Source organism: Apium graveolens, chromosome 1 (genome assembly GCF_009905375.1).
Source record: "Apium graveolens cultivar Ventura chromosome 1, ASM990537v1, whole genome shotgun sequence".
In the NCBI taxonomy this organism is placed as follows: domain Eukaryota; kingdom Viridiplantae; phylum Streptophyta; class Magnoliopsida; order Apiales; family Apiaceae; genus Apium; species Apium graveolens.
In genome coordinates, this window is record NC_133647.1 from 4835309 (window position 1) to 4862466 (window position 27158).

The 27158-nt window shown below is 32.5% G+C and overlaps 1 protein-coding gene across 1 annotated transcript; it reads left to right on the plus strand.

Annotated features, from left to right (window-relative positions):
• Positions 1-14208: 14208 nt before the first annotated feature.
• Positions 14209-15687, plus strand: LOC141718984 (protein RGF1 INDUCIBLE TRANSCRIPTION FACTOR 1). The gene is made up of 5 exons (XM_074521363.1): positions 14209-14334; positions 14420-14596; positions 14687-14761; positions 14963-15103; positions 15208-15687. Exons 1-5 carry the CDS (start codon positions 14326-14328, stop codon positions 15553-15555), a joined length of 750 nt encoding a protein of 249 aa, XP_074377464.1. The 5' UTR covers positions 14209-14325; the 3' UTR covers positions 15556-15687.
• The last annotated feature ends 11471 nt before the right edge of the window (positions 15688-27158 follow it).

A 27158-nucleotide genomic window follows, 5' to 3' on the forward strand; every position in this document is an offset into this window, starting at 1 on the left:
TTCAAACATCACTCTCAAGTCAAGCAGATTTCTGTGAATGACCTTAACATGAATTATCTGGAAAAAGGCCAAACATCTTGCATCAAGTCTCCAAAAGCAAATCTTATCATGAGGCCTAAAAGAAATTACTCAAGATTTTCAGAAAAAAATTCTATGGATATTGTGTATGAGACACCTAGGCCAGATGAGAAGAAGCTGTTGGCTAGGTCAATTAGCTTTTACAAAGATCCAGCTGATTCAGCACTCAAAAGAAGATTAGCTAAGATTTACAGAAATCGTAAGGAAATTTGTGTGGTGGCTGAACACCCCATGTGTGTGGAAGCTAAGAAGGAAGAGAAAGAAAGAATCGGGCAAGAAAAGAAGCAAGCTGCTCTGGATGCTAAGAAGTTCAAATAGAAGAAGAAGCAAGTTGTTATCTTGGCCAAACTTCAAGCTGTAAAAACCTCAACAGAAATTCCTGCACAACCATCTGTAATTGCTGAACTTCAAGATCAAAAAGTGCAAGATGAACCACAACAGAAAAGAAGATTCAGATACAAGCTACCCTCCAAAAGAAAATTGGACTTCAGTGATGAGGAAATGGAAGACTACACTCCCAAAACGCCTACAACTTCAACTCAGACATCAAAACCCTCAGTGGTATTTGAAGAATTCAAGGTGGTGGATCCAACTAGGAACATTCATGGTGAACCCATAATTCCTAAGGATGAGCCAGTAGACTGGGATAGTTTGCCAATTCCTGAACTAAACTTTCCAATCTCCAATAAGCCAAAGAAAATAAAGAATAGAGCAATCAAGAAAGTGAAGCCCGTGCCTCTAAGATCCAAGACCCTAACCAAATCTGAACCCACAGTCAACAAGGGAGATCTTATGTATATTAGTGATATCAAGGAGTTTTCAGACTTGAATCTCTACTTGGATGAGCTGGAAGAAGTAAGAGGGATTAATGTCTACAGACTTCTTCCTGAAAGACTGGTATTTAAATACAAGGGAGGGAAAGAGATGACATGGCCACTTCATAGGATTCCGCTAAAAAGCCAATCTGTTCTAATAAAGATCTACTCATCTTTCAAAAAGAACTTTGGATATAATATGACTGCAAGGAGATTAGTTCTAAAGAAAATTGAGGAGCTGAGGAGTAATAGAGCCAAATATGCACTACCAAAAACTCTGTCAATTCCCTTCACAGGAAAGAGAGTGCATTTGAGGCCCTATTGGCTAATGGAATTCAGGGATGAAAAGGGAGTAAGGAGATTCTTCAGATTGGAGGACCAGTTGAGTATCTCTAGCAATGAGACTCTATTGGAAATGCAAGAAATGCTAGATCTCTCACAAGCTGATGAACTTGAGTTCCACAAACAACTCTAAAGTTAGATAGAAGAAAACAACAGGAGGCTTGGGAAGAAATCCAGACAATCAAGGAAATAAATTTATCTGCTCAGGCTAGAGGAGCACCTTGACAATCATTGTGAGAAACTTCTTTGTACACTTTACTTTGTTCAATTTTTAGTAAATTTTGTAGCACTTGTCAGTTTTATCTACTATCTTCAATCTGTATTTTTAGGGTGTTTTGTTATCATCAAGTTTCTTTTAATTTATGGCTACAATTCTAGTAGACATAAATTAGGGGAGATTGTTAGGAATATGTTGTGAACTTGATGATAAATTAAACAAAACACCTTAGTAGATTTAACTTAGTGAACTTTGTAGCACTCGACGGATGATCAAATATAGTCCCGATGGATGATTCAATATAGTCCCGATGGATGATGATTTGACATCCACCGGGTGAGTAGCTTATATAACAAATAAGTATTGTAGCACATTTCTGCAAACAACTTTTTATAGATTCTGTAGGAGCATATAAGTCATATTGACTACTAGTAGATATGCAGAATAGGTTGATTAAATATAAATATAAGATGTCTTGTAATTCTGCATAAATGAAGTGGAGTCAAGTGACAAATAGCTACCCGACGGATGATCAACAAAGCTACCCGACGGATGACAAACATGTACCAGACAAATGATCAAATTCAAATATCTGTTGACAGTGACAACACAGTCACATGCGTTGGGTGTTTGCAAAAGGAATGTGGCAGCCTGTTTAGCAGGAATTTGAGAACAAAGAAGCATTACCATTTCCATACTATTACGAAGATATTCAAAGATGCTGGAATAGAGTAGTGAAGTAGCATGAAGTTAGACTAGATATGTTTTGTTTTATTATCTTGTCTTATTGTCATATAAACTCGGTGATATATAAACCAAGTGTAGCAAGTAGAATAATTATCGAACTAAGCATACACATTTTCAGAGAAACATTTTCAAGCTATATTATGTAGCATTTCTCTGTAAGTTTAGTTGTTCATACTTGTAAGCAGCAATGAGCTAATCAAGCTTCACAAAGTTCTCATTCGATATATATATATATATATATATATATATATATATATATATATATATATATATATCTAGTGGATACTTTCAAATCCACCAGAAAGTTTTAAAAACCTGTGTTTTATTACTTTGTATTTTGATTCATATAAAGTATTTATTCCGCACTCTGCAAATCAAACACTTATATATTATCAAGTAAGAACTGTTTTAAAAATCTAGAAAAAGAAGCAAGAATTACATTCAAGCCCCCTTCTCTAATTCTTGTTGTATTGTTAGGGAATAACACAAAATATTAGCAATAATGGAATACGCTAATAGCCATATACCTGGGGTCATTAAAATAATGAATTAGGCTTGAAGTCGTGATAAAAGGAGTGTTAATCTATTAATCTTATAATATTGAATAATAAAAGTTTAAACAAAATAAATGTGTTTATTTATTAGTTTAACAACAATATAATATATATTTCATTATATATATATTTTGCGGTTTTCAGTTTGGAGTTGTGATTTTAAATATTTAAACCTCATACATACCGAAAAATAAACGATTATAAATTTTCATTCTCAACCAACCCGCATTTCGCGATTATACATAAAATGCATTCCATTACGAGCAGCTAATGCGATTAAACAGTTTGTCTATACACCCTAAGTAGGGGCACTTGATAATTTATACATACTTATACAGTTAAACCCCCATTAAGTAAAATTCGATAAAGTAATAAACTCGTTTAAGTAATAATTTTTGTCGGTCCCAACTTGGGCCAACGCTATAAAGTAATATTGTCGCTAAAAGTATAAGATAATAAAAAAAATAGAAATCATTAAGGGCCCAAGTAATCTGTAAAGTAATAATTCCATAATTATAATATATATAATAAATTTCAGTTACAAAATTTAATTCTTTTTAAATAAGATAGATATATTATATTATAAATATTATATATTTTAAAAAAATGATTTTTTATTTATTCCGTATACTTTCATTTTGTGTCGTGCACCTATATCGGAAAATCCAACCCGGCACTAATTTTATTCATTTTTTTCGTGTTCGTGTACAAATTTTCGCATCCAAACACTAAATATTCTTGTTGTTTCGTACCGTGTTCACGTGTCTATAACATCCAAGCCCACAACCGAATGCGTATCAGACCCAACAACCCACCACAGGTCAGTCCGAAAAAGCTAGGGATATGGCTGTTTGCAAGCTGGTAATGTTATCATTGAACTTGTAAATATTTTCTGTATTTTTTCTATATTTATATAAGTTTTTATTTGTATTTTCTGTAACTGTAAATATTGTTTGAGGTAGTACAGTTGTTAGGAGTTAACAATTGTATGATATATGAAATTGAATGCTGATATCTTTTTGATAGATAATTGGTATTTAATTCATTGATATATTTTTTTTAAAATTGTTTGCAACATAATTATTGGTATCTAAAGTACTTGACAAGTATCAGTCAATGATATATTGTTAATATTTTATTGCAGTTAATTGTGAGCTTTTGACATGAATGAGAATTACTTAGACTTTACCCTAAGTGATCATTGCTTTAACAAAAGCTAATTTATATTGAAAGACAAAATTTTTCCTTCTCTTCTTAATACTGCTAGGTCATCAGTCTGTGTCTTATCAAATCATTTATCTTTTTAGGCATAAAAACAGACTTGTGCACTCGAACAGTTTTAGGAGAAAATCAAACTTCTTTCTACATTAGTGATTTCTTATATCATTAAAATCTTTTGAAATCACTATTGTACATCATTTCTCTCAAAAGACTAAATGTATAATTTTCATTCATTATAGATCTTAAGTACATTTTATCTCTATATTGCCATATGTTCTGTGATACAGGTTCAGTCTCCAATGGCTTTCTTTCATTGACAGTCATAAGGTTGAAAACCCACAACTTCTATCCCAGAATGTAAAGACAAACACAGAAACAGAACCAACCAACACTTTCTTACCACTAAAATGAAGTATGAATGAGCGTGAGGGAGATAGTGCCTTAGTGCACCACATAAGGAAGGTTCTGAAGTCAACCCAGCAGCCTTGTCTCCTACAAAGATGAGTAGTATTTAAACCGAGACAACTACTAGCTCCCATACATCTTCTCAAAAAGATGTAATGGCTGAAAAGGCACAAAAATAGTTACTAGATTCATCCTCTCAACAGGGTGCGTCTATTGAAATTTGCATGTCGGCCAGGGTATCCGTTGTAGTGTCACCACCTCAAACATAAACAATTCTTGATGCACAAGGAAAGGTTACACACACAAAGGAGGAGTTGACGGAAATAAAAGTTTCGACCATTTTAAGGTCATATTCGATTGTTCAAGGTTCTTTAATGGACTAATTGCCTATACGGGTATTAGGAGAGGATATTGATCCAATAGCCATATGTCAGTGGTCAGTGTCTACCTCCCCAGGCTTAAATCCCCTGGATGCATCTGCGGATAGTGGATCTGACATAGGTGCAGATCAACAACTTGTTGACAATGATTCAGAAATTACCTGATGAGTCACAAGGAAATGTCTTCACAGACATTAGAAGGGAACTTTGATCTTTATGCTAAATTCTTTGGATCATTGTTTACCTTCCCAGAGTTCAAATCTGGAACCCTAAAAGGGAAACTAGCAACTTGTAGATTATGACACAGATTCATCTAACGAGTTTAACAAGGATGGGGATTTGCGAACTCCCATTGCACCACCTGTGACCTCCTTAAGGATGACTAAGGTGATTTTCCTTGCAGGTATAGATGAATTTTGGAGCTATGAGAGGAGTGATACACTTGTGAGAATGAGTGTAAACACGAGTGGAGAGAAGAGTGAAACACATGTGAGGTACACTAAACAGAATCACACACACAGTGAGGAAGAAAGAGAAACTACTTGTTATTTCTTTTCCAACCAAGTGAAATATGAGAACTCCTTCAGACAACGGCATACATTCCTTCTCTAAGGGGGAGATAAAAGCTTAAGTAATAGTTTGGAGGATTCCTCAACTAAGGGGGAGAAATAGCATGGAGGAAGAAAAAGGTAAAGCACATGTACACTACACTACACCATTGTTGTTTGTAACTACGGATCCTATTGTACGGGAGAGGTGGTAAACACAAGGTGATTTCCTAGTAAGGGAAGAAGCTATTTTCCAAAAGGGGAGTACCATTGGTTTTTATCTGCGGATCCTATTGTACGGGAGATGTGGTAAACAAAGGTGATCTCCTTTAAGCAGTTGATTCTCATAGGGGGAGAAGCAAGAGAGATATGTGCTTCTCAACAGGAAATGTGGTTATACAAAAGAAGATGAAACTACTTAGAGATATGTTCAGTCTAGAGGAACATCTATTTGGAATCTGGAAAATGTTAAATATAATCCAGAATTTTTCTGCTATTTACTTTGCATTTATGATTACATCTTTTTCTTATTTGTTAGTTGAGTTATCCTCTAGGTATTTGTTGTTATTGTCTAACAAACAAATAGGGGGAGATTGAAAGGCATATGTCATAGCCTATTTGTTTATTCGAGGATTTAACTCAACTCAAATAAGAATGTAACAAGTAAATAGTGGATCTACCGTCAAAGAGATCTCACAAAGTAACATCTGTCAAAGGATTCAGAAACAATGTTCATCTACAGACTTGAGGAATTAATTCACTGGAAGAAGTTCAAGAAATTGATCAAGCCTCAGTGATATAAATCAAGATTGTGGATTTAATCAAGTGACAGAGATCTTGTCAGGGTATCACATATTTACAGGGATTTAATCTGAAGAAAATCAAGTTATCAAAGTCAAGACATGAAGAAATATCACGGAAGTTAGTCACTCATGAACCAGACAGTACATCGAGTGTCAACATTGAAGTGGTGGAATTGATTCATAATTTTCAGTAATTTTCAGAAGATTTTCAGAAGAGTGGTTGTTGTTCAAGAGTAGTATTAATTCTCTATTAATTAATTAAGTCATATAATTTAATTAAGAAAATAAATTATATCTGCAAAGATTAATTTATTGATTAATTGAATTAATTGAATAATTAATTCTGAATTAATATTATGAATTTTCAGAATTGATTTTGAATTTATATTCAATATTAATTTAGCATGACAATCAATTGAACTGGTATGAAAATTAGATTGTCATACTGATTGTCATGATAGTTAAAGTGATTGTCATACCGATTGTCATGCTAGTTCAACAGATTGTCATGCCGATTGTCATGCTAGTTCAACAGATTGTCATGCCGATTGCCATGCTAGTTCAACAGATTGTCATGCCAGTTCAAGCAATTGTCATACCGATTGTCTTTCCAGTTCAAGTGGATTCTTTTGATTGATTTATTAAAGACAATAGCAGCAGACATTAAAAAATATACAACTAACACTCAACCAACTCAAGAACAACAACCGGAGAAGAAATATTTTATCTCTCAACTGCACTTCAAGATTATCAATTTTTAGTTATTAAAGTTAAATCCAAACCACTAGAAATCATTCTCTTGTTCTTGTGTAACTATCTAGCGGATCAAAATCCCTAGAACTTAATCTCAAATTGCTTCTAGCATTTGATCTTTTTTATTGCAAAAATAGAAAAAGTTCATGTCGAATTTATTCTAGATTTGTGATAATCTATTTGAGATTAATCCCTTGTAAACGATACCGTTGGTGTAACACCTTTCAAGTTTAATAATAGTTTCATTTAACTTGAATTTTGTTTCACTTTTTTATTCCGCACTAAATTCGATTAAACGGTATAGTTTGTATTCAACCCCCCCTTCTACAAACATATTGGGACCTAACAGTCACATTGACAACCCTAAGATTTAGTTGTTTGATTATTAATTTTATATTTTGTATTATATTTCTTGAGTCTGTAAAAAGGTTAGGAGATTAGACTGGAGGATTTTTCTGTGAATGGATTCAAGCTAAGGAATAAACTCTGGAAGAAGATCAAGCCATGATCATGCCTCAGAGAAAAGTATAGAAGTTTGGAGTTGAATAAAACTGTTCTATGAAAAATGTTATAAGTCAAGATATCGACAAGTCACATATCAAGTCATATAGACAAGTCATTCGAGAAGTCCAGAATGACTTATCGAGAAGTCCAAAAAGGCTTATAGATAAGTCTCAGAGATATCGACAAGTCAAATAAAGATATAGAGAACTGGAGATATCGACAAGTAATTTCTACTTGTAGAGAACTCGGAGATATTGCCAAGTCAAATGAAGATGTGAAAAATTGGAGATATCGACAAGTCAATTTCTCTTATAGAGATCTCAGAGATATCGACAAGTCAAAATGTGTATATAGAGATCTAAGAGATATCGACAAGTCATTTCTACATGTAGAGATCTCAGATATATCGACAAGTCATTTCACATGTAGGGATCTAGAGACATCGACAAGTCAAGTATACATATAGAGTACTCAGAGATCTCGAAAAGTCATTATACCTATCGCGATGTCACAGAACAAAGTGGAGATCTCGACATACTTCTCAAATACAGAATGTAGACAAGTTCAAGATTCAAGATTATCAGTCAACAAACGATCTATTCACTAGATTGAACAGTCTACAAAGTATAACTAGAAGAATACACGATCAAGGGTCAAGATTAATTGGACAAAGAGTGGACACAGACCTGCAAGATTCTGCACAGATTTGCTAAGCTAGAAATGGAAATTGAAAAAGGTTACTTTAGAAAGTAGTTTAGTACATTTTAATGCAAGTCTTGTAAACCCGTGTTGCTAGTCTATAAAGCATGCACTGGTCCTTAGTTCACATGTAACAAAAACAGATTAAAATTTTCTTGTATTCTCTCAAGATAGAAGATGAGTTCTTATGTTCTTAAGAACACAGAATTTGTAGCAAGATAAACTTAGTTAATACAAATTAAGTGAGTTTTGAAAATACTATGCTTGTTGATTTATTTCTGTAAACACAATATCTCTGCAAAATCTAAACTGCGTTGTTCACCTAAAATCCTAACAAGTTTAAAAAGGCTAAAAATCCAATAAAGAAATTCACCCCTCTATGTTGCATTCAATATCTAACAACTTGTATCTATAAAAGCCCCAAACACTCTTAGTCTTATCGATGTGGGATGTTACAAACACCCCATCTTATGGGATCGACGTCCTTGTCGATCTCAAAAACACACGCATACAAAATCCGGGCAGTGCCTCTGCACTTCCGACCGGGTGGAGCTCTGATACCATTTATAACATCCAAGTCCACAATCGAATATGTACCTGACCCAACAACCCGCCACAGTCAGTCCGAAAAAGCTAGCGATTTGGTACACATTAGTTGTTGACTTGTATCTATAAAGGCCCCAAACACTCTTAGTCTTATCGATGTGGGATATTACAGTATCACATGCCAAAATTGCCAGCTCTATTAGTAGCTTGTTTCTTCTTTCAACCGAAGACAAAATTAACCTCGGCCTTAACTTTACGTAAAAGATAAATAACTCTTGGTATGTTTTCCTCGTGTTGTAACGAGTAATTTTTCAAAGTCTTGATTGCTTGAAATGTTTCTTTTGATAACACACTTGGAATGATATTGCCATTGTATGGTTTAAGATCAATCCCATTATTCATTACCGAATTAATGAATTCTTCATCCGAAGATGATTCCATAATTACATCATTCTTATTAGATAATTTAAAAGATGCTCAACATCCATCACATTCTTATATCAATTGGCGATAATTTCATTTATTTAATTTCTTTATTCGATAAATTAATAAAATATTACTTTATCGATAAAATAATAAAATAATTTTATATAGATAAAGTAATAATTTGATAAAATAATATTTTTTCCCGGCCCCAAAAGTATTATTTTGAGGAGGTTTAACTGACTTACCAGAAAAAATTATTAATTTTTTTCCAGAAACACTTAAGATGAGTCCTTGCATATATTTTATAAATAAAACATGTATATTCTGTAATATGAATATGTATTTTCAAAATAGATATTGTTATGAGTAAAGAGAGATGTGCTCCTCCTTCTCTCTAGAATCTCTATCTGTTGCCCATATTTTAAACAAATCTAGTGATTACTGGTCCCTCCCATTATTGTTTTTCTTTTACCATTTCGGTCTCCCGCCTAGCAACTTAAACTATTCCTCCCAAAATTCCTTTCCTATTTTAGTAATTCTTGGTTCCTCCACTCCAATTTATGCTTCTCCATATTCATTCTACTGATCTCTCTTTGAGCGCTAGTTCTCAATCATCTAATCTTGTAATCTCACTCCCCATACATGAGTAATCCCCTACTCATTCTCTTCATTTCAACGTTAGATTTGCTACTATAGTCTTTCTTTTTTCAAATGGGGTCGAACAACTATGAACATTCCAGTTCCATGAACTCTGATGAGTTTTCTCGTTTTATTGGTCAACATTATGGTGCCCTAGTTCAACAACCTTTGGTCAATATTGTAGATATGTATTCTGCTAATGAATTTGCTCAAATCCAAGTTGCAGAGGTCATGAGTGACAATCCCCTCTCATCGGAGATAGCCCGTAGACTCCGGGAAGATCTTGAACTTATTAGACAAGGTGGTTCTGATAGGAATGATGTTGGTCAAGATAGTTCCAAAGATTCAACCCACTCCCAAGAATCTACCTCAGTTTTACATGCTCAGGCCACTATTGCTAACCCTCTGGTACGAGGTACGACCTCGAATAACAGTCATGTTGTTACCCTTGAAAACTTAGAACCTAACTTTCATGTCCAAAATGGGATTTTAAGTTTGACTAATGTTGTGATTAATGAGCCTATTCGTAATGAGGTTCCTATAAATGTTGTGCCTATTAATATTGTTCTTGTTCCTATTGTTGATACTATTCCGAGTGATATTGTGAAAGTAACAACTCATCATGAGACTGGACCTCCAAATTTAACCCCAAAATCTAGTTGAAAAGATTTGGTTACTAAGAATATTCCGAATTCACACCCAAAACACACTCCTGCAAAAATCAGCTTCAATGATGATGGCTCAACCAACGTGGAACCAACTCGTGAGTTTTTGATTCGAGCCCAAGCTCAATGGGAGTCCAGTTTGATTGGGCACTTCATTGCTGCCAATTTTGCCTTCAAATTTTTCAAAGAACAGGCGACTAAGTTGTGGCAAAATAAGGGTCTATCCAAGGTTTACTACAGTTGCAAAGGGTACTTTACTTTTTGGTTCAATTACATTGTTGAGAAAGATGTAGTGCTTGGGTTGAACTCTGTGCAAATTGGTGGTAAATTTATGCATCTCTCGCCTTGGATGGAGGGCTCAAAGTTTCAAAAAAAATTGGTTGATCGAGTACCTTGTTGGATGAAATTGGTGGATGTTCCGCAGTCTTATTGGTCAATAGAAGGCCTTTGTTCTATTGATCTTGTTATTGGGAAACCCCTAAAATTTGATGAAACCATTGTTTGCTTTGAGCCTATGAAATATGCTAAGGTCCAAGTTGAGTTGCTTTACTCTTCCCCTCGCCCTGACTTTGTTTGGGTTAGCATTCTGAATTGTGAGGAGAGATTAAGAAAGTTCAAGTTGGGATTTTATATCCATAGTTACCTTATTATTGCAGAATTTGTCAAGGTTTTGGGCACTCTCTGTCTAGATGCAACAAAAATCCTGAGGCTGTTCGCCCAACACCTCGTGCCAGAAATGAATTTAAACGCCCATGACTGAACCGCAAAGCAGAGGGAGGGAGACTGAGACTGCATTGCATTATGAGAATCTTGCTTCTGAAAATTATATCGAAAATCTGCACAATTCCATGGCGCCTTATGTTGTTGGCGAGTTCTTGGGCTGTAATATTGTCTTAGATGATGACCAGGCTCTTCAGAAATCTAAGGCTTGTATGACAAATGGGGATGACCTAGATGATTTTGACTCTAATGCTTTGGTTACTACACATAACATGGGGACTGACTCTCTACTGGATGATACACATGAAAATGGCTTTGATGCTTTGGGTCACTTTGAAAAAGGAGAAATTGAAGCAATTAAAGAGGAAGTTTTGGATAGGTCTATTGAGAGATCTTCACAAAAAAACATGCACGAGCTCAGAAATAAGTCATGGCTATTATTTTGGGTGCTGCAAGAGCTCATGACTCCCGACTAGCTACATCTGGAAATGATAAACACAAAATTGATAAAGAGGGTTTCACCCCAATTATCCATAAATGTAGCCTACGGAGGGGGGGTAAGCCTTCCAACCCATCTTTTTCATGAATTTCTCTATATGGAACGTTAGGGGCTTGAACAAGACCCCCCAACCAAAAATAAGTTGTTTGAAAGGATATCTTCGATATCTTATTTATTTTGGTATTTGTACGATTAAACATAAATTTTAAATACACATAGATCCTCTCCATTAACTGATCCAAATCAGAGTCAAATGGTCAGACTAGCAAAATCATTTTCAAGTATATTTTTATAAAAGAGATATTCCATTATTCTGAAACATCAAAATTATATCTTTATGGAATATATCTCTAAGGCAATATGAGCAAATAAGAAATATCAAAACATGATATTTTTTAGATCTGTGTTGCAACATAAATAAGGCAAAAAACTCGAAAAAGGAATATATCATAAATATTCTTTAGAGGACTCGTGCTATATCAAAAATATTTTACTCTTCGCCCTAAAATATATTTTTGCATCCATCAAAAGATTTTTCATTCAAAGTTTATTAATATTCATGGTTGAAATATTAACATCCATTTTATAACCCATTCCATATATACTTGATGTAATTTTCTCTCGTTTCGTAATATCAGCATTTCTCGGAGAAAATTATTCAAAAATAATCAAAAATATCCTACCATCCAAATATATTTTATATATTAATAAATATATTTTAAGTATTTATTCAATTCAAAACTTTAGTCAAAAGATCCATATATTCATTTTCAAGACAAATGGTATTTTTACTCAGAAGAAAACATTGACAGAACTGTTTTAAATCTAGATAAAATACTTCCACTTAATAGAATGACTTGCAATTTGGTATGAATCATTTAAATGGTATTTTATAAGTATGGTAAAAATTTCGTAATATTTCGAGAATTTAATGTCCGGGCACAAATTTCGAGGTAGTTGGTCCCATAGTGGACCACGTTTGACCTATTTACCATTGACCAAGGTTGACCAAAACTTGTAGGACATCATTTTATAATATTTAGGTAATTATAATATTTTTTATGATTTTTTATTAAGAGTTTTTAAGGTGGTCATATTTAATGGTGCTTAATGCTTAATTAAATGATTAAAAGAAAAAAATATATATTTAATCAAATAAATAAGCTGAGTTTTTGAGCTCCATAAATTTTTTTGTCTTATATGACAAGTGGCAAAGAAAAACACAACTAACACACTTTACTTTTCATGGAAATTAATTGTTGTATGTTATAGAGAAATATGTTAAAGTCGAATTTAAAAAAAAAATTACGTAACAGAAAAAAATAAATTAAAAATAAAGGAAAAATAATTAAAATTATGTCTGAGAAAGTGTATCTTAGCACAGTGTGGTTTTGACAGGGGCTTTAAATTAGATAGATATAAGGACTTGCATTTGTTTATAATTTCATTTTTAAGTGTTGTTTTCATTTGACTCTTCTATCATAATTTAGTAACCACTTTTGAAAAAATAAAGCATATTAAGAATAGTTGGGAGCCAAGAGAAAGTTAATTATTTTACACTTCCTCGTCACCCAATAGTAGTTTCTTAAAATAATATATTTATTATAAAAAATTAATTATTTTTATATTTTATTAAACACATTCAATTAATATTCCGATAAATCACAAATTATCCCATTAATTGTTATACTGAACAATACCATTTTACATTTTTAGAACAATGGAAACAGTAGGTAATCATAAGCATTTAGCGGAAGGGTAAATTTCTCAAAGATGATAACAAAAATGAGGAGCGCATACTCCTAATTCTTAATCATGATTTAAGAAATTGGTCAATTTTTACGAATCAATCAAAAATATTTGACTAATTTCTTAAATTCATGATAAATCACTCAATTTTAAAAATTTCTCAAAAAATCGTAAATGAATACCTTAACGGCATAATTCAGATTTTCAAAAATTCTATGATCTTGACATGTGTCTATACCCTGCATACATTTTATAGTGAGGCCAGGGTGAGAGAAGTCACCATCTTACTTTTTGTCATCTACCACCTCAGAGAGAGAAAACATGTAACAACTCATTACCCATTGGACAAACAAACTAGTTACTAGGACTTTGTGTAGTAATTGAAAAAACAAGCGTAAATTAAATGAACAAAAAGCAAAGATTTGATTTTAAAGATTCGGGTTTCTCAGTTTCAAAGTTTACTAAAATGTTGAATCAAAACCTGAACATTTCTTCTTGTATTTCCCATATTTTCTTCTTTAGTTTGAACGTAATTTCAAGAATTGATAGTACTGTAACACTAGTGTTGTACTGTTTGCAGATTTCGTTATGAAAATGGTTAAATTGTACAGCTGCATTACATTGCAAAACTATACAATTTGTACCATTACATTATGTACTACCACCTCTCTTTAAATGACAAGCACAAATTATAGTAATTTTTTTTCTGGTAACAGTATAGAAGTAGAGTATATCTGTTCGCAGGCGCCGTTCTCTTTTCTTGCACCCTTCCCTCTCTCTCTCTCTCTCTGCCAGTCTCTCTCAAATCTCTCCCAGTCTCTCTCACTCTGCCTCAGTCTCTCTCAAATCTCTCTCTCACACAGTCTCTCTCTCTCTCTCTCTCTGTCTCTCTCTCTCCATCTCTCTCTCCAATGATGTTATGTTAAATATCCCTCTGTGCCTATTTAAAACACACTTACTCCCTTCATTTCTCTCCATCTTTAAACTATCTTAATTCTCAGCAAGATTTACAAAAATGGAAATGGTATGGTCCCTTTCTTGACATTTACGTGTGGTTAGTACATGTTTAATATGACATTGTTCTGAAATTGTTTGAATTGTAATTGCAGATGAAAGCACCACACATTCCACAATGGCTTGAATCTTTGTTGTCTGAAAAATTCTACAATGCCTGCATAATTCACGAAGAATCACGCAAGAATGAGAAGAACATCTTTTGCTTGGACTGCTGTGATTCAATTTGCCCACATTGTATCAATCCTCATGCTTCTCACCGTCTCCTCCAGGTCTCTCTTTTAAATAATCTCCATCTTTTTCTTGAATCTTTCGATTATTTCAGTCTTTCTTGAATCTTGAATTTCCATGTTTTGCATTAGATAAGAAGATATGTCTATCATGATGTGCTTAAGCTTTGTGATGCTGATAAACTCATGGATTGTGCATTTGTTCAAGTAAGTGTTTTAAATTCATTTCAAAATTTCGGTTTCGTATTCAATTCCCCCTTCTACGATTATTCGTGGTCAAAACACTCCGCAGATTTGTAAATTGTAATTGTAATTGTAATTGTAATACCCTCGTGTTTTTCGGGTCTTTAACATTATGAAAACAAACTTTTAATACTAAATTTCTGTTGTTTTAATTTGATTTTTTAGGCCTACATTAGTAATGCTGCAAAGGTGGTATTTTTGAAACAAAGGCCTCAAACAAGGCCATGCAGAGCTTCTGGTAATAACTGTAGCACTTGTGACAGAAGCATCAAGAAGCCATTTCTCTACTGTTCTCTGTCTTGCAAGGTTACAAAACAAATTTATGTCCTGTTTTAATTTCAATTTTTAAGGCCTGCCCTTTTGTTATTATGCTGTTTTGTGACATGGGTTTGTTTTAATTTTTGTTACAGCTTATATTTTTGATGAGAACTGAGGGTGCTGTTTTGAAGTATATTAACAAGTGGGAGCACATTACTTTGCCTGAACCGGTCGGTCCAGATGATGGTCAGAGGACTACTGACTCGGTTCTTGAGCGGTCTGCTGAGACCGCTTCTGCTGAAAGTTCTGGTGCTTCTTTGAGGGAATTTCCCTGCACTGCCAGAACTCAAGTTGTCCGGAAGAAACGCAGCTCTTTTCCGACTTTGCCTCGGGTTTTTTCACCGCAGAAAGAAATTACAGAGACGAAAGAAATTACTGCAGCGAGTAGTCGTCGGTGGCAGCGCAAGCAGAAAGCGCCACAAAGGTCACCTCTTTTTTGAGGTACTCGGTCCGTCCCATTTTACACGTCTCTGCAAGAGTTGATCACTGATGACTGATGGAAGAAAGAGGTGCAGGGGTGTATGGGATGAAAGCTTAGTTTCTTAGGACATTTTTGTGATTAAAATGGAAATACAGAGTCCTGTAAAATGAGACATAGCCTCTGGTTATGTTGGCATTATATGCAGTCATAGTTGTATGTAATATTATAGTTATGATATTGAATTAAAATTTTATAAATTTTACTTCAATATATAGTAAATTGAATGTAAAATTATAGTTCTGAGATTGCTGATACGAACTTGGGTTTCACTCAAAGGGCAACTCCAAGAGCGGAAGCTTTGTTCGGCCTAAATCTTGGTCTAAATTTTTCGACATGCCTCCACTGACTTGGGACAGGATAATATGCAGTACCATAATATGCATGTTATTATGCAGGATGCCTTGGTCAATTTGCAGTTCCAGAATCAAGACTGGTCTGGTTGTTTTAACTTTCAGATGTCATTGGGTAATATGCCTCTTCCTGCTTATCCTATATCTGACCAAGTTAGCCAGGGCATAGTTCTTAAAGATCCTATAGCACCTTCAGCAAACAATGTTATGGAGTTGGCAGAATAAATTTTGAAGTGGGGAGCTCTTCTAAGACGGGGCAGCAGATAGCAGAAGTTATTGTTGTTCATGATAAGTGTTGAGATTAATTAGTCTTTTGGTCATGTTTAGTTCTCATGTTTAGTCCCTCTGTCCTTTTGTTTGGCTTGATTTGAGATGAAGTATTAGTCTATCAAACAAAAACCTGTTTAGGATTACAGCACGAGTGGATCTATACAGGTTTAGGATTACAGCACGAGTGGATCTATATAGCCAACTAAAAATTATATGTTCCAATACTCAATTATAATGAAAAACATAACATAATAACCATGAAAACAAGACTTATTATTTAACCAGAAACTGAATAGAAAACAATTATGTCCAGATTCTTTTCTACATTTTATTTTGCTGTAAAATAATAAATCCCTCCTTTACATATATGTCTGAGCAATCCCACCGGGAGCCCAACTCTTTACACAAATTGATAAAGGGTCTATTCGCGTGGACGTTTGAGAAATCTTAAAATAGGTAATTTATGACTTAAAATGATTAAGTGTGAAATAAGTGATAAGTTGATAAATACTTATAAGTTCTATAAGTGTTTGGATAAATTTATTTATAAGTCAGAAGTTTTTTTACTTAAATGAATTAAAACAAATAATTATTAAATATAATTATCTTAGTTCATGAATCTTAAATTATAAAATATTTAAAAATTTATATTTTAAAATCAAAATTTTAGAAAAAAGCGAAAAAATGAAAATAAGTTGAAAAAAAGTACGTCACTGTCAACTTTCAACTTATCAACTTATAAGTTGTAAATTCAATTTAATAACTTATAAGTATATTGCAAAACTGGCCATTTATAGGAAAAAGGACTTGTTGCATTGGACGGTGTTGGCCAATTTTTTTGGAAACCCATTTTTTAATTAGGTTGCATTAAATGGGGTTCATAAGAATGGAAGCGGATTGCTCCCACTCTGTATGCTTCACCCGCAATGCGGGGTCTTTTGTTGTCTAGGTCGTGTGAAATGACTTAAATATCTCCGTCCCCTGGATTTTTTATATTTGGGGACAGGAGATCGGCACACATTTTAAATCTCTCGTAAATTATAACTTTTTAAATAATTTATAAAAAAAATTAAAAAAATTTAAAAATTATATTTTATAATAATCAATATCCACTAAACATGAATAAAAAGTATATAAAATATCAGTGATACGGAAAGAGTATAAATTAAAAAGGACACAGAGGATTCGTATAAGTCAAGTAGCTTAGTTGTTGGTTGATTGGACATATGCAAGTGATTACGTTGAATCTCTATGTCTTATGCAAATTTATGACCAAATTTTAAAATTCACTTTTTGATATTTTCATTTTCAATTCAATTTTGTTCACTTATTATCTTTTTATATATAATAAACGTTTAAGACCTTTTACATATAATTATCAAAATCTCTTCTATATATAATAGTCCAACAATGGTATAATTTCATGAGATTAAAAAGTCTCATTAAAAAGACTAAATTACCCATATTTTTAATATTTATATAAAAGATGTGGTTCGTGGGAATCGAACTCAGGTTATTTCATTCAACTATACAACCTCTTACCACTACACCATATTCTCACATGTGCTTTTCATCATACACATAATATGTAAGTGTGCTAAATGAATATTTTATTTAACTTTAAAGATACTTACTTGAATTACGCAAAAAAAAATAGTTAATTGAATATTTGTACAGTTATTTTTAAAGAATTGAATTCCAGATATAAAATTAGGCATAGTACATGTATGGATTATCATCTTATTTATTAATCATTTTTTAGTTTGAAAATATATCTCATATATTTTTAACATATTTTTTATTATAAAAAGTAATTAAATTGTACATATATAATTTTTTAAAAAAATATTGAAAATAGAATCGCTTATATATAAATAATTATATTGGTATTACATATTTAGATAAGCTCGAATTATAATGAGTCAATGCATTTTAGAACTTGGCCCATTGTTCAAAAAATACTCGAAATTTAACTACATGACCCGGCTAAAAAACATCGTCACATTCTACGTTTAGTAAATTTAAATTACAAGCTCGGCGAGAATATCTTACCAATAACGTGAAATTTTTTAATATCTTGTGTTAATATAAATTAATGTGTTTGAGATCTTTATAAGATCAAGTCAATTGATTATTTATTTTAAAATTACTAACTTTACAGGTAACATATTATTATTTTTGGGATTTGTCCCAATTTTAAGAATATTTGAAATGAGATCTCACGAGATTTGTTAAAACTACAATGATATACTAAATCGATTTATTTTTCATTTTTCACTGTAAAAAACTAGCTTTTAAAAATGAATTCTTTTAGATCAACAATATTAATTGATCAAGATAATATTGTACAAATATTTTGAATTATTCAAATAAAAGTTATATCTATACGATATTGTAGCATTTGATTCAATACATTTTATATTATTTAAGGAAAAAAACATATATTGTTCAATAATTTGAAGGAATTAACCAATTCAACTCATATTTATAAAACTTTACCGAACTGAATTTTTTTAATTTTAGGAGAATATTATAAAATGTTATCAAATTAGTATATGAAAAATATTAGTCTTAATGAAAGAAACTTAAAAATGGTTTAAATAATGATATGATTACAATTTTTCTTTCGAATTCCTGAAAAAAAACCATGAATATCAATAATAAGTCTTAAAAATATATAATTCATTTTTATGTTACAACCATGATTGATACCCGGTTGCGTAAAAATAGATATGGATTGTTTGTTAGTGATAATGTGAATATCATATAGAAATAATAGCAATTTATTTATTGCATAATTTTAATTTTTGAATAATTGTAAATGCATGTTAGTTAAGTAATCAATTATCTCACTATATGTTAATTATGATTATACATGTACATAAATCAGATATTTAACATATAAATAATTGAAACCATCATAATTTATTAAGGGATATAACATACAACAATTTACATGCTAACACACACGCATACATATACCTTAATCTTAATTTCTTAACAGTAGTGTAAATAAAAAACTAACATTTTCCCATACATACATGATACATACATACGTTGAATTTCAAAAACTAATATTTTTCATTAAAATCAACTTTAATATTAACAATAATGTAAATTTTACATTATTGTATATTATGATTGCAAGACATTCTGACTTCAGTTATGCATTTTTTATCTTTTTAAATTGAGTATGTCAATTGTAAGTTAGTAGGGAACTCAGTAATAATATAGAGCAATACATATAGTTTATTTAAATAAAATTCAAGATTTTGGTCAACTCTGTATTCAACATGTATGTTAATTTTTAGCTTTTTATTTGTAGACATACTAACGACATTCTACAGATTAAGTTTAATCGTTTCGTTTTAAACGTACACTTACTACCCTGTTTATATTCATTCATTAAATATAAAATAACGGGTAAGAAAACTATAATATAATAATAGTTGATGGGATATTCACTCCTAAAAGTGAGGAAACATTTGAAACTTTTAATGTTATAGAGAGGGACATGAAACTTGTTGGAGAGAAATTTTATCTCCATTTCTTCAAAATTTAACTCAAGAGCCTTATAATTGTGTGGTGTATAAAAAAATTCTAGAAAATGACTCGTGCCTCGCACGGGTTATTATGCTAGTTTTATATTAAAAGTTCAAAATGAACATGTGTTATGAAAAACATATTCTATCGAATTATAGTATTGTGAAGTGAGACATACCCTCTGGTCTCCTTTGGCCAATTAGTCATAGTATTAGGATTTTATTGCAACTTATTATTTGTTTACTATTATAGATCAAGACAGATACTTATATAAACAACAGTTAAATCAGAATAAAGAAAAATATTATAATACCTATCACATAATTAACTAACTAGAAACTGACTAGAAAAGAATTATGTTGTAGGTACTTGTTTACCTTTTATTTTCTGTAAACTCTACCGTAATAAATCCTTCTGTATATGTTATAAATTAAAAAAAAGTAGAAGACCTACTCTGTAACACCCCAAACCCATATCGAGGAGATTTGAGACTTCTTTTCAATTTATAAGACAATGTACTACTATTATGTGCACCAACAAATCATGATCTTTTGGGGGCCAGTGGTGGGCTAGTCGTTACCCAAGTTGGCTGCATTTGGGACAGTAGGCTTCGGCTTATTTCAGACTCGGAATCGGGATTTGACCCGATTTTCGAAAAATGTTCGGGATTTGACCCGGGTTGTCATATATGGTATCAGAGCCGACTCTCGAAAGCTTGATGCGTCAAGTTGCCGGAGGTGGGAACACGAAGGCTGGTGGTATTATCCCACAATGGCAAGAGGTACGGAGGTGGGGACACGAAGTCAGCCGGTATTATCCCACATTGGCTAGAGAGGTACGATCTTGGTCCTATGGGCTGTCTGTTGGGGCCTGACGAGGACGTCAGAAGTTTAAGTGGGGGCGTTTGTAATACCCCAGTCCCACATCGAGGAGATTTGGAACTTCTGTTAAGTTTATAAGGCTGCATTTGGGACAGTAAGCTTCGGCTTATTTCGGACTCGGAATCGGAACTTGACCCGATTTTCAGAAAATGCTCGAGATTTGACCCGGTTTGTCACATACTCCCTCCGTCTCATTAAACAATTTACATTTTTTTTCAATTCTTGATAGATATTTTAGATGAATATAAAATATATTTTTATAATTTATTTTTAATTTTTTTATTAAACTTTGAACACTAAATTTTAGTTTAGAAGAAAAAATATTAAAATAATTTATAAAACTATATTTTTATGAAATTTTAATGTACGTGTCAAGCTCGTTCCCAATGTACATAATTTAATGAGAGAGAGAAAATATAAATCAAGTAGCATAGTTGTTAGCTGATGGAGAGAGAGAGAGAATATAAATCAAGTACCATAGGTGTTGGATGATGGAGAGAGAGAAAATATAAATCAAGTATCATAATTGTTGGTTGATGGGATAGCTGCCAAACAGTCACTTTTAAAAAAAATTACTCTACCACAACAATTGTTCATCTCTATCTCTAATGCACATTTTTTAACAAATTTCAAAATTATTCTTTTGTTATTGTCATTTCCAATGCAACTTTATTTCACTTAGAGCATGTTTAACAGACTCGGGCTCCTAACTTGAAATATAAAGAGTCATGCTAAAATTAGAACACTAAGAGTATCTCCAATACACTTTTTAAATATGCTCTTAAATCTAAAAATAAGGAGTATGGCTCAAAATGAAACTTCAAGAGATTCTTAGAGACTCTTTAAAACTTTAAAAGTCTCTTCTCACTCCTTTCTTTTAATAACAACTAGTAGCTGTTAACTTATATTTTATTAATAAAATTTGAATACCTGCCAATTATTACACAACCTTTGATTATAGTGGAATTGATTTATTAATAAAATATGAATAAAGAGCTAATATAAAAAGTATTGTTGGAGTTTGACACATTAACCTATATAATATTTTGTTAAGAGTCACATTTTTAATATTATTTTGTAGAGTAAGTTATGAGACTTTTGGGGATGCTCTAAGAGACTCTTAAAAGTCTCTTTAGAGCAAGTGCAACAGATTACTTAGAGCACCCACAATGGGTGTTGTTTAGAGAGTTGTTTGCTGACTAGGCTATGTTGTTTAGCATTGGAATGCTATGTTGCTTGCAAAGTTATTGGGCAAAGTTGTTCAACTTGAATAACGAATATTTGGAATGATTTTATATTATTTTAATCAAATCATGATCCACAAAAGTAATATTTCTCTCTTTTTGTATACAATAGCAGCAAATGAAGACGAGACGGTAGATTGAATTCAGTCTACTATGTAAACAATATCACCGATAAAGTAGATTGAAATCAATCTACTGTATAAATGTTATCAACGAGAAAGTAAATTGAATGCAATCTACTGTATAAATAATGGAGTAAGTAGATTGTTCAACTATAACGGCTCTATTGTTCCTGATAGAAATATTCACCGCAATCTTCAGGCATATTGGATTGAACATCTATGGTCTAAATTTGGAAATCATTTTAACTAGTTTTTTATTTTATTTTAAAATAATTATTTTATTTTATTTAGTAATTTTAAATTTGGGTTGTAATTTAAATTTTATGTAATTTAAATTTTATATCAATAAATAAATTATAAAATATTTGTCACGATAGTTTAACATTATAAACATGATACATGTATCAAACAATAGTAGGGTACATGCTGACAACTTTGCAGAAGTTGTTTGGCATTGGAGTAGATTTAAAGGAAAAGTTATTTAAAATGAGTTGGAGGAAAGAGAAGATTAAATATTATTTTTTTAGGTGAGGTGGAAGTTGTAAACAACCTTTGGGGTTGTTACCATTGTGGGTGCTCTTATATGACCTCTTAACTTTGATTATACGGGTTTTGAACAAAATCTGTAATCCAATAGCCTCTCAGTGCTTTCTTAAAAAGTTAAAGTCTTCTCTCACTTCTTATTTATTAAGTACTTGTCTCATCTTTTTAAGGATTCTCTAACTATTAATTTATAGTATATTAGAGCAATTCCAAAAGGCTCCTAATCACCTCCTAAGTCAAAATTTAGAGAGTATATATTGAAAATTAATTCCAACAAGCTCCTAAGTTATCCTCAAATTTTTAGGAGCCACTATTTTCTCCTCAATTTTAGGAGTCTCTCCTCTCCTTTCTTCATTTTTATTAGTATATACATCTTTTCTTAATTTTATATCAATATGATTTTTCTTACTCCATTATTTAAAGAGTAGATTGAATTCAATCTACTTCTCTTTGATAGTAAGCTGTATTGTTTACACAGTAGATTGAATACTAACCAACCGTTCATCTATGTGATATTTTTGTGGATTACTCAAACGTTTTAGTAGAGTTAAAAATACCCCCCTGAAAACTTGCATCCCTGTAAGTTAGTAGCATAATTCCTGTATATTTATATACCATAACGCGTGCAAACAATATCAAGTGAATTATGTGTACAAACTATTAATAACTATAGGAGCATCAATTAACAAGACTTAACAAGTCACTTACCTATAATCACCGGGTGCTTAAGTATACCAGTTCATACACACCATACTTAACAACAAAAATAATAGCAGACCAACTTAGTCTACAACGAAGTTTAGAATTTTAAAAAGGTTTAGCATAAACTAATATGACATCAGACCCAAGGGTATACCGTACTATCCATTTTCTAAGCCAAGATATGCATACCATCACGCATTTCCTTCGAAAACAGAAAGAAAACCAGGTTACGAAGAAACTGTATGTCATCTGCCATAATATCCATATTCTAAGCCCAATCAGAATATGGAGTAGCAATACCAGGTTTGGAAATAAGTTGTAAAGGTGGAGGAGATGGAGATATAAGTTAACTTAGTGACCCAAATGGTGCCATCTACAAACGAGAAGCATACTAATATTTTTCTCCAAAAGTTTTTAACCTTAACTTTGTTGGTGAGATTGCGAAACTGTATGAACAATAAATATAATAACTCAATACTAAAACATGACAGGTAAATAATACTACGAATACACAAGAAATTAGGAAGAAATGAAGACACGGAAAATACAAAGAATCAAAAGATTATAATAATGCTTGAAGTCTGTTTACAGGTCAGTGAAAGTAGTTCATTAATATGTTCATGCCTCAGTGAAGAATAAAGGTTAAAGACTTTCAGGGTTTGAGAAGTGTTGAAGATTCAGTGTAAAAGTGTCACCAGAAGATTTCAGTGTATTAACATTGATTGAAGATAGACAGTATTTGAAGTATAGGATTATGAAGAATTGAAGAAATGGTAAAGACAAAGGTTAAAGAAGACAAGTGCAGTCTTAAAGTTATACTCACTGAAATGAGTTCATTTATATGTTCAAGCGTCAGTGAAGAACAGTGAATGAAGTATTCAAGATTTTAGTAGCAATGAAGACATTGTCTGAGTACCTGAAAAGATTCTAGTGAAAGTACAGTGTTTATTAACAGTCAGTGTTTAAAGCGATAAAGTTGTTGCAAGCTTAACAATGTAATCAAAGCTATAACACGAAGACCTAAATTGAAGTTAGTCATCTGTGAATCAGACCAATTACATTAGACATCAACGGTCCGTGAAAGGAATTTGACTATTACTATAGGGTAATTGTTAAGTTCGAATTATTGAATTGGTTGGGTGAGAAGATGGAAGACCAATCAGAAATATGAAAAAGATGTTAGAATGATGCAAACAACAAGTTGTTATCAGTAAACAGCAAGTTGTGACATGCAAAAAATAAGCTTTTATACAAGTATCCCTTAAAAACTAAAGCAAGATACCCTCTATACCTTGTTGTCGCAAGTGGGAGGCTCCCTAGTGCTTCTAGTCGCAAATTGGCAGAAAAACTAAGGGTAAAACCACTCTACAACATGCTAGTAGGCGCAACTAAGGCAAACAACAAGCTGTTATACAAAGTTTCCTTTAAAAATCAAGGAAAAAGACCTTCTAAGCTCCTTATGGTCGCAACTAAGACTCCCAAGGGAGCTAGGGTCGCACCTAACAATCCCAAGGGGAGCTAGGAGTCGCAACTTTGTATTTTCCAAAGGCAATCACTTCCTTCTTGGTGTTGTAGTCGCCAATTAGCCCGTCCAAGAGATAAAAAGCTCGCAACTAACCCTCCTAGTGTGTCCTTGGTTGCCACTTAGAGATGCAAGGGAAATGAGAGTAGTCTAGTCACAAGTAACATGGAAAATGTTCCTTGTAATCGCCATTTAGTAAATTTACTAAGGAAAACTACACTCCTACACCACTTTATGCGCAACTAAGCATATAAACCAAGTAAAGATAATTCCTTGACTCCTAGGATACGCAAGTAAATGAAGAAAGACTCTCCTGGACGCAAGTAACTCTCAGCCACAGCTTTATTGAATTATCAATTGATTTATGTGGTAAACAATTAACCACGTATTTTTATTTGATCTAAAGTCTACACTTTGAAGCAGAAGGAAATTAATCACTTGAGTTGTTCTGTTTATCTTCTTCTCCAATGAGAGTTGATAAAACAAGAAATAAAGAGATACAGAGAAGCTCAAGAACACTGTTTAACCATTAAACTTCTCACCGGAGAAACGTTATAATGCTCGGTTCAAATCTTGTATATTATTTAGGGCATTATAATCATTATCCCGTAATTAAATCATTGGACATATAATTGTAGATCTTGTATAGGATTTGATTTGTAAATCTTTGTAAAAGCAAGAACATTGTTATTCTTGGATTTTAGCCGTTTAATTTATTTACTGGAATGTAGCAACACCCCCGGGGATTTATATATGAATATATACTTCCACGGATATCTTGTGTTCGTTACTTTATTGTCCTAAACACTATCCACTCTCAAGAATACGGAACCACTAACCAAACACTAAATTATATATCCGCAAAAGATTCAAAAGAATGAGTTACACAATGTCAAACAATAAGCTGTTCTTGTTTCATCAGTCACAAACAGGAAGTTGTTAGCAGGATAAACAACAAGCTATTTTTAAGCCAATCAGCAAGTTGATATCAAGTCATTAAGACAATCAGCAAGCTGTTATTCATTCGAAAAGAATTTTTTAATTTAGTGAGTATCGTATTCAACCCCCCTTCTATGATACTTCGGGACCTAAAAATTGGTATCAGAGCTTGTTGATCGATATACAGATCAGATCCGGTGTGTCAGCCCAAAAAGTCAAGTTGTCATATTTTTTGATTTTTTAATTTTCAAAAATTATCAACTCTTAATATTTTTGAATTTTAAACAATTTGAACTTATCCAAGACAAATGTTTTCAAAAGATTGGTAGACTCAAGATTCCTCCGAGTGTTAAAGATGATTTTAATCTTTCGAAGAAAACAAAGATCATGTTCTATTCCATGAAAAATTCCCGAATACAGAATTGAAGATAATGATTTTCTTATTCCAATGAAGCTGATTTTAAGGCGTACGGAAGAAAATTGTGGAATTTCCTCAAAGGCTTACTCCATAAGATACCACTGGATTTTCAGATACATGAAATGATTGAAATTTCTACGAATATAATTTTTATGGACGATTTTAAGACAACTCTAATGATTCCAGATTATAGAGTCACACAGTAGTTTGTACCAATGCTACATTTATCCGGAAATCAAATAGATCATTAAAAAAAAAAATTGAGGAGGTTAGAGAGAATAGTGTATACATGCAAACATCTCAGTTGCACGCATTAAAGCTGGAACCTCATAACAGAATAAAAGAGTTACTGATTGTTGAATAAAAGGAAGCTCAGGTAGATGAAAGTGAATTGTACACTTTAAGAATACTTGAGGGACTAGACGACAGGGCAGTATTTTACATGTCATGGAAGTTTAGTCACATCAGATGCACACGGAGTACATAAGCTATATCCAAGGATCAAGCCTATCTATTCTGAAGCAGAGATTTTTAAAGATTTAGTTCAAGATGTGGTTACAAGACTAAGACGGGGTCGTAAGCAAGAGTTAATAGCTATATTTATGAAAATAAATGTGTCAAGTAACTATCAGGGGTGTGCTATAACATAACAAGAAGCTTGGCAAACAAGGATCAGTAGGGAACTAGTTGACGAGTTGAGATAAAGGTGGAATGTTTTCTTAAGGAAGTAGCCAACCAAAAATTATAGTGCATAGGGAAAGAGTTCGGATGGATCGGATGACGAGAAAGAAGATCATGAATATCTTGCTTTCATAGCAATCTCTGAAAATCATCTAACTCACATATCTCAGGTTTCAATTTCTTGAACCACTGCAATATTTTGCTCTAAATATTCAATGCATGTTAAGATCTCAGTGTTCAAATATTTAACAATCACACAGGCATGATAACATCACACATAGATAGTGTTGAACTAGTTCTCTAAAATATTTTTCTGGTAACCAGGAATGATATTTAACTTGTGCATG

What these genes read in the sequence shown, in the direction of transcription:
- LOC141718984 (XM_074521363.1), top strand. An exon ending in TGGATTGTGCATTTGTTCAA is followed by an intron (nt 14,762 to 14,962) that starts GTAAGTGTTTTA and finishes TTGATTTTTTAG; the next exon opens with GCCTACATTAGTAATGCTGC. An exon ending in ACTGTTCTCTGTCTTGCAAG is followed by an intron (nt 15,104 to 15,207) that starts GTTACAAAACAA and finishes TTTTTGTTACAG; the next exon opens with CTTATATTTTTGATGAGAAC.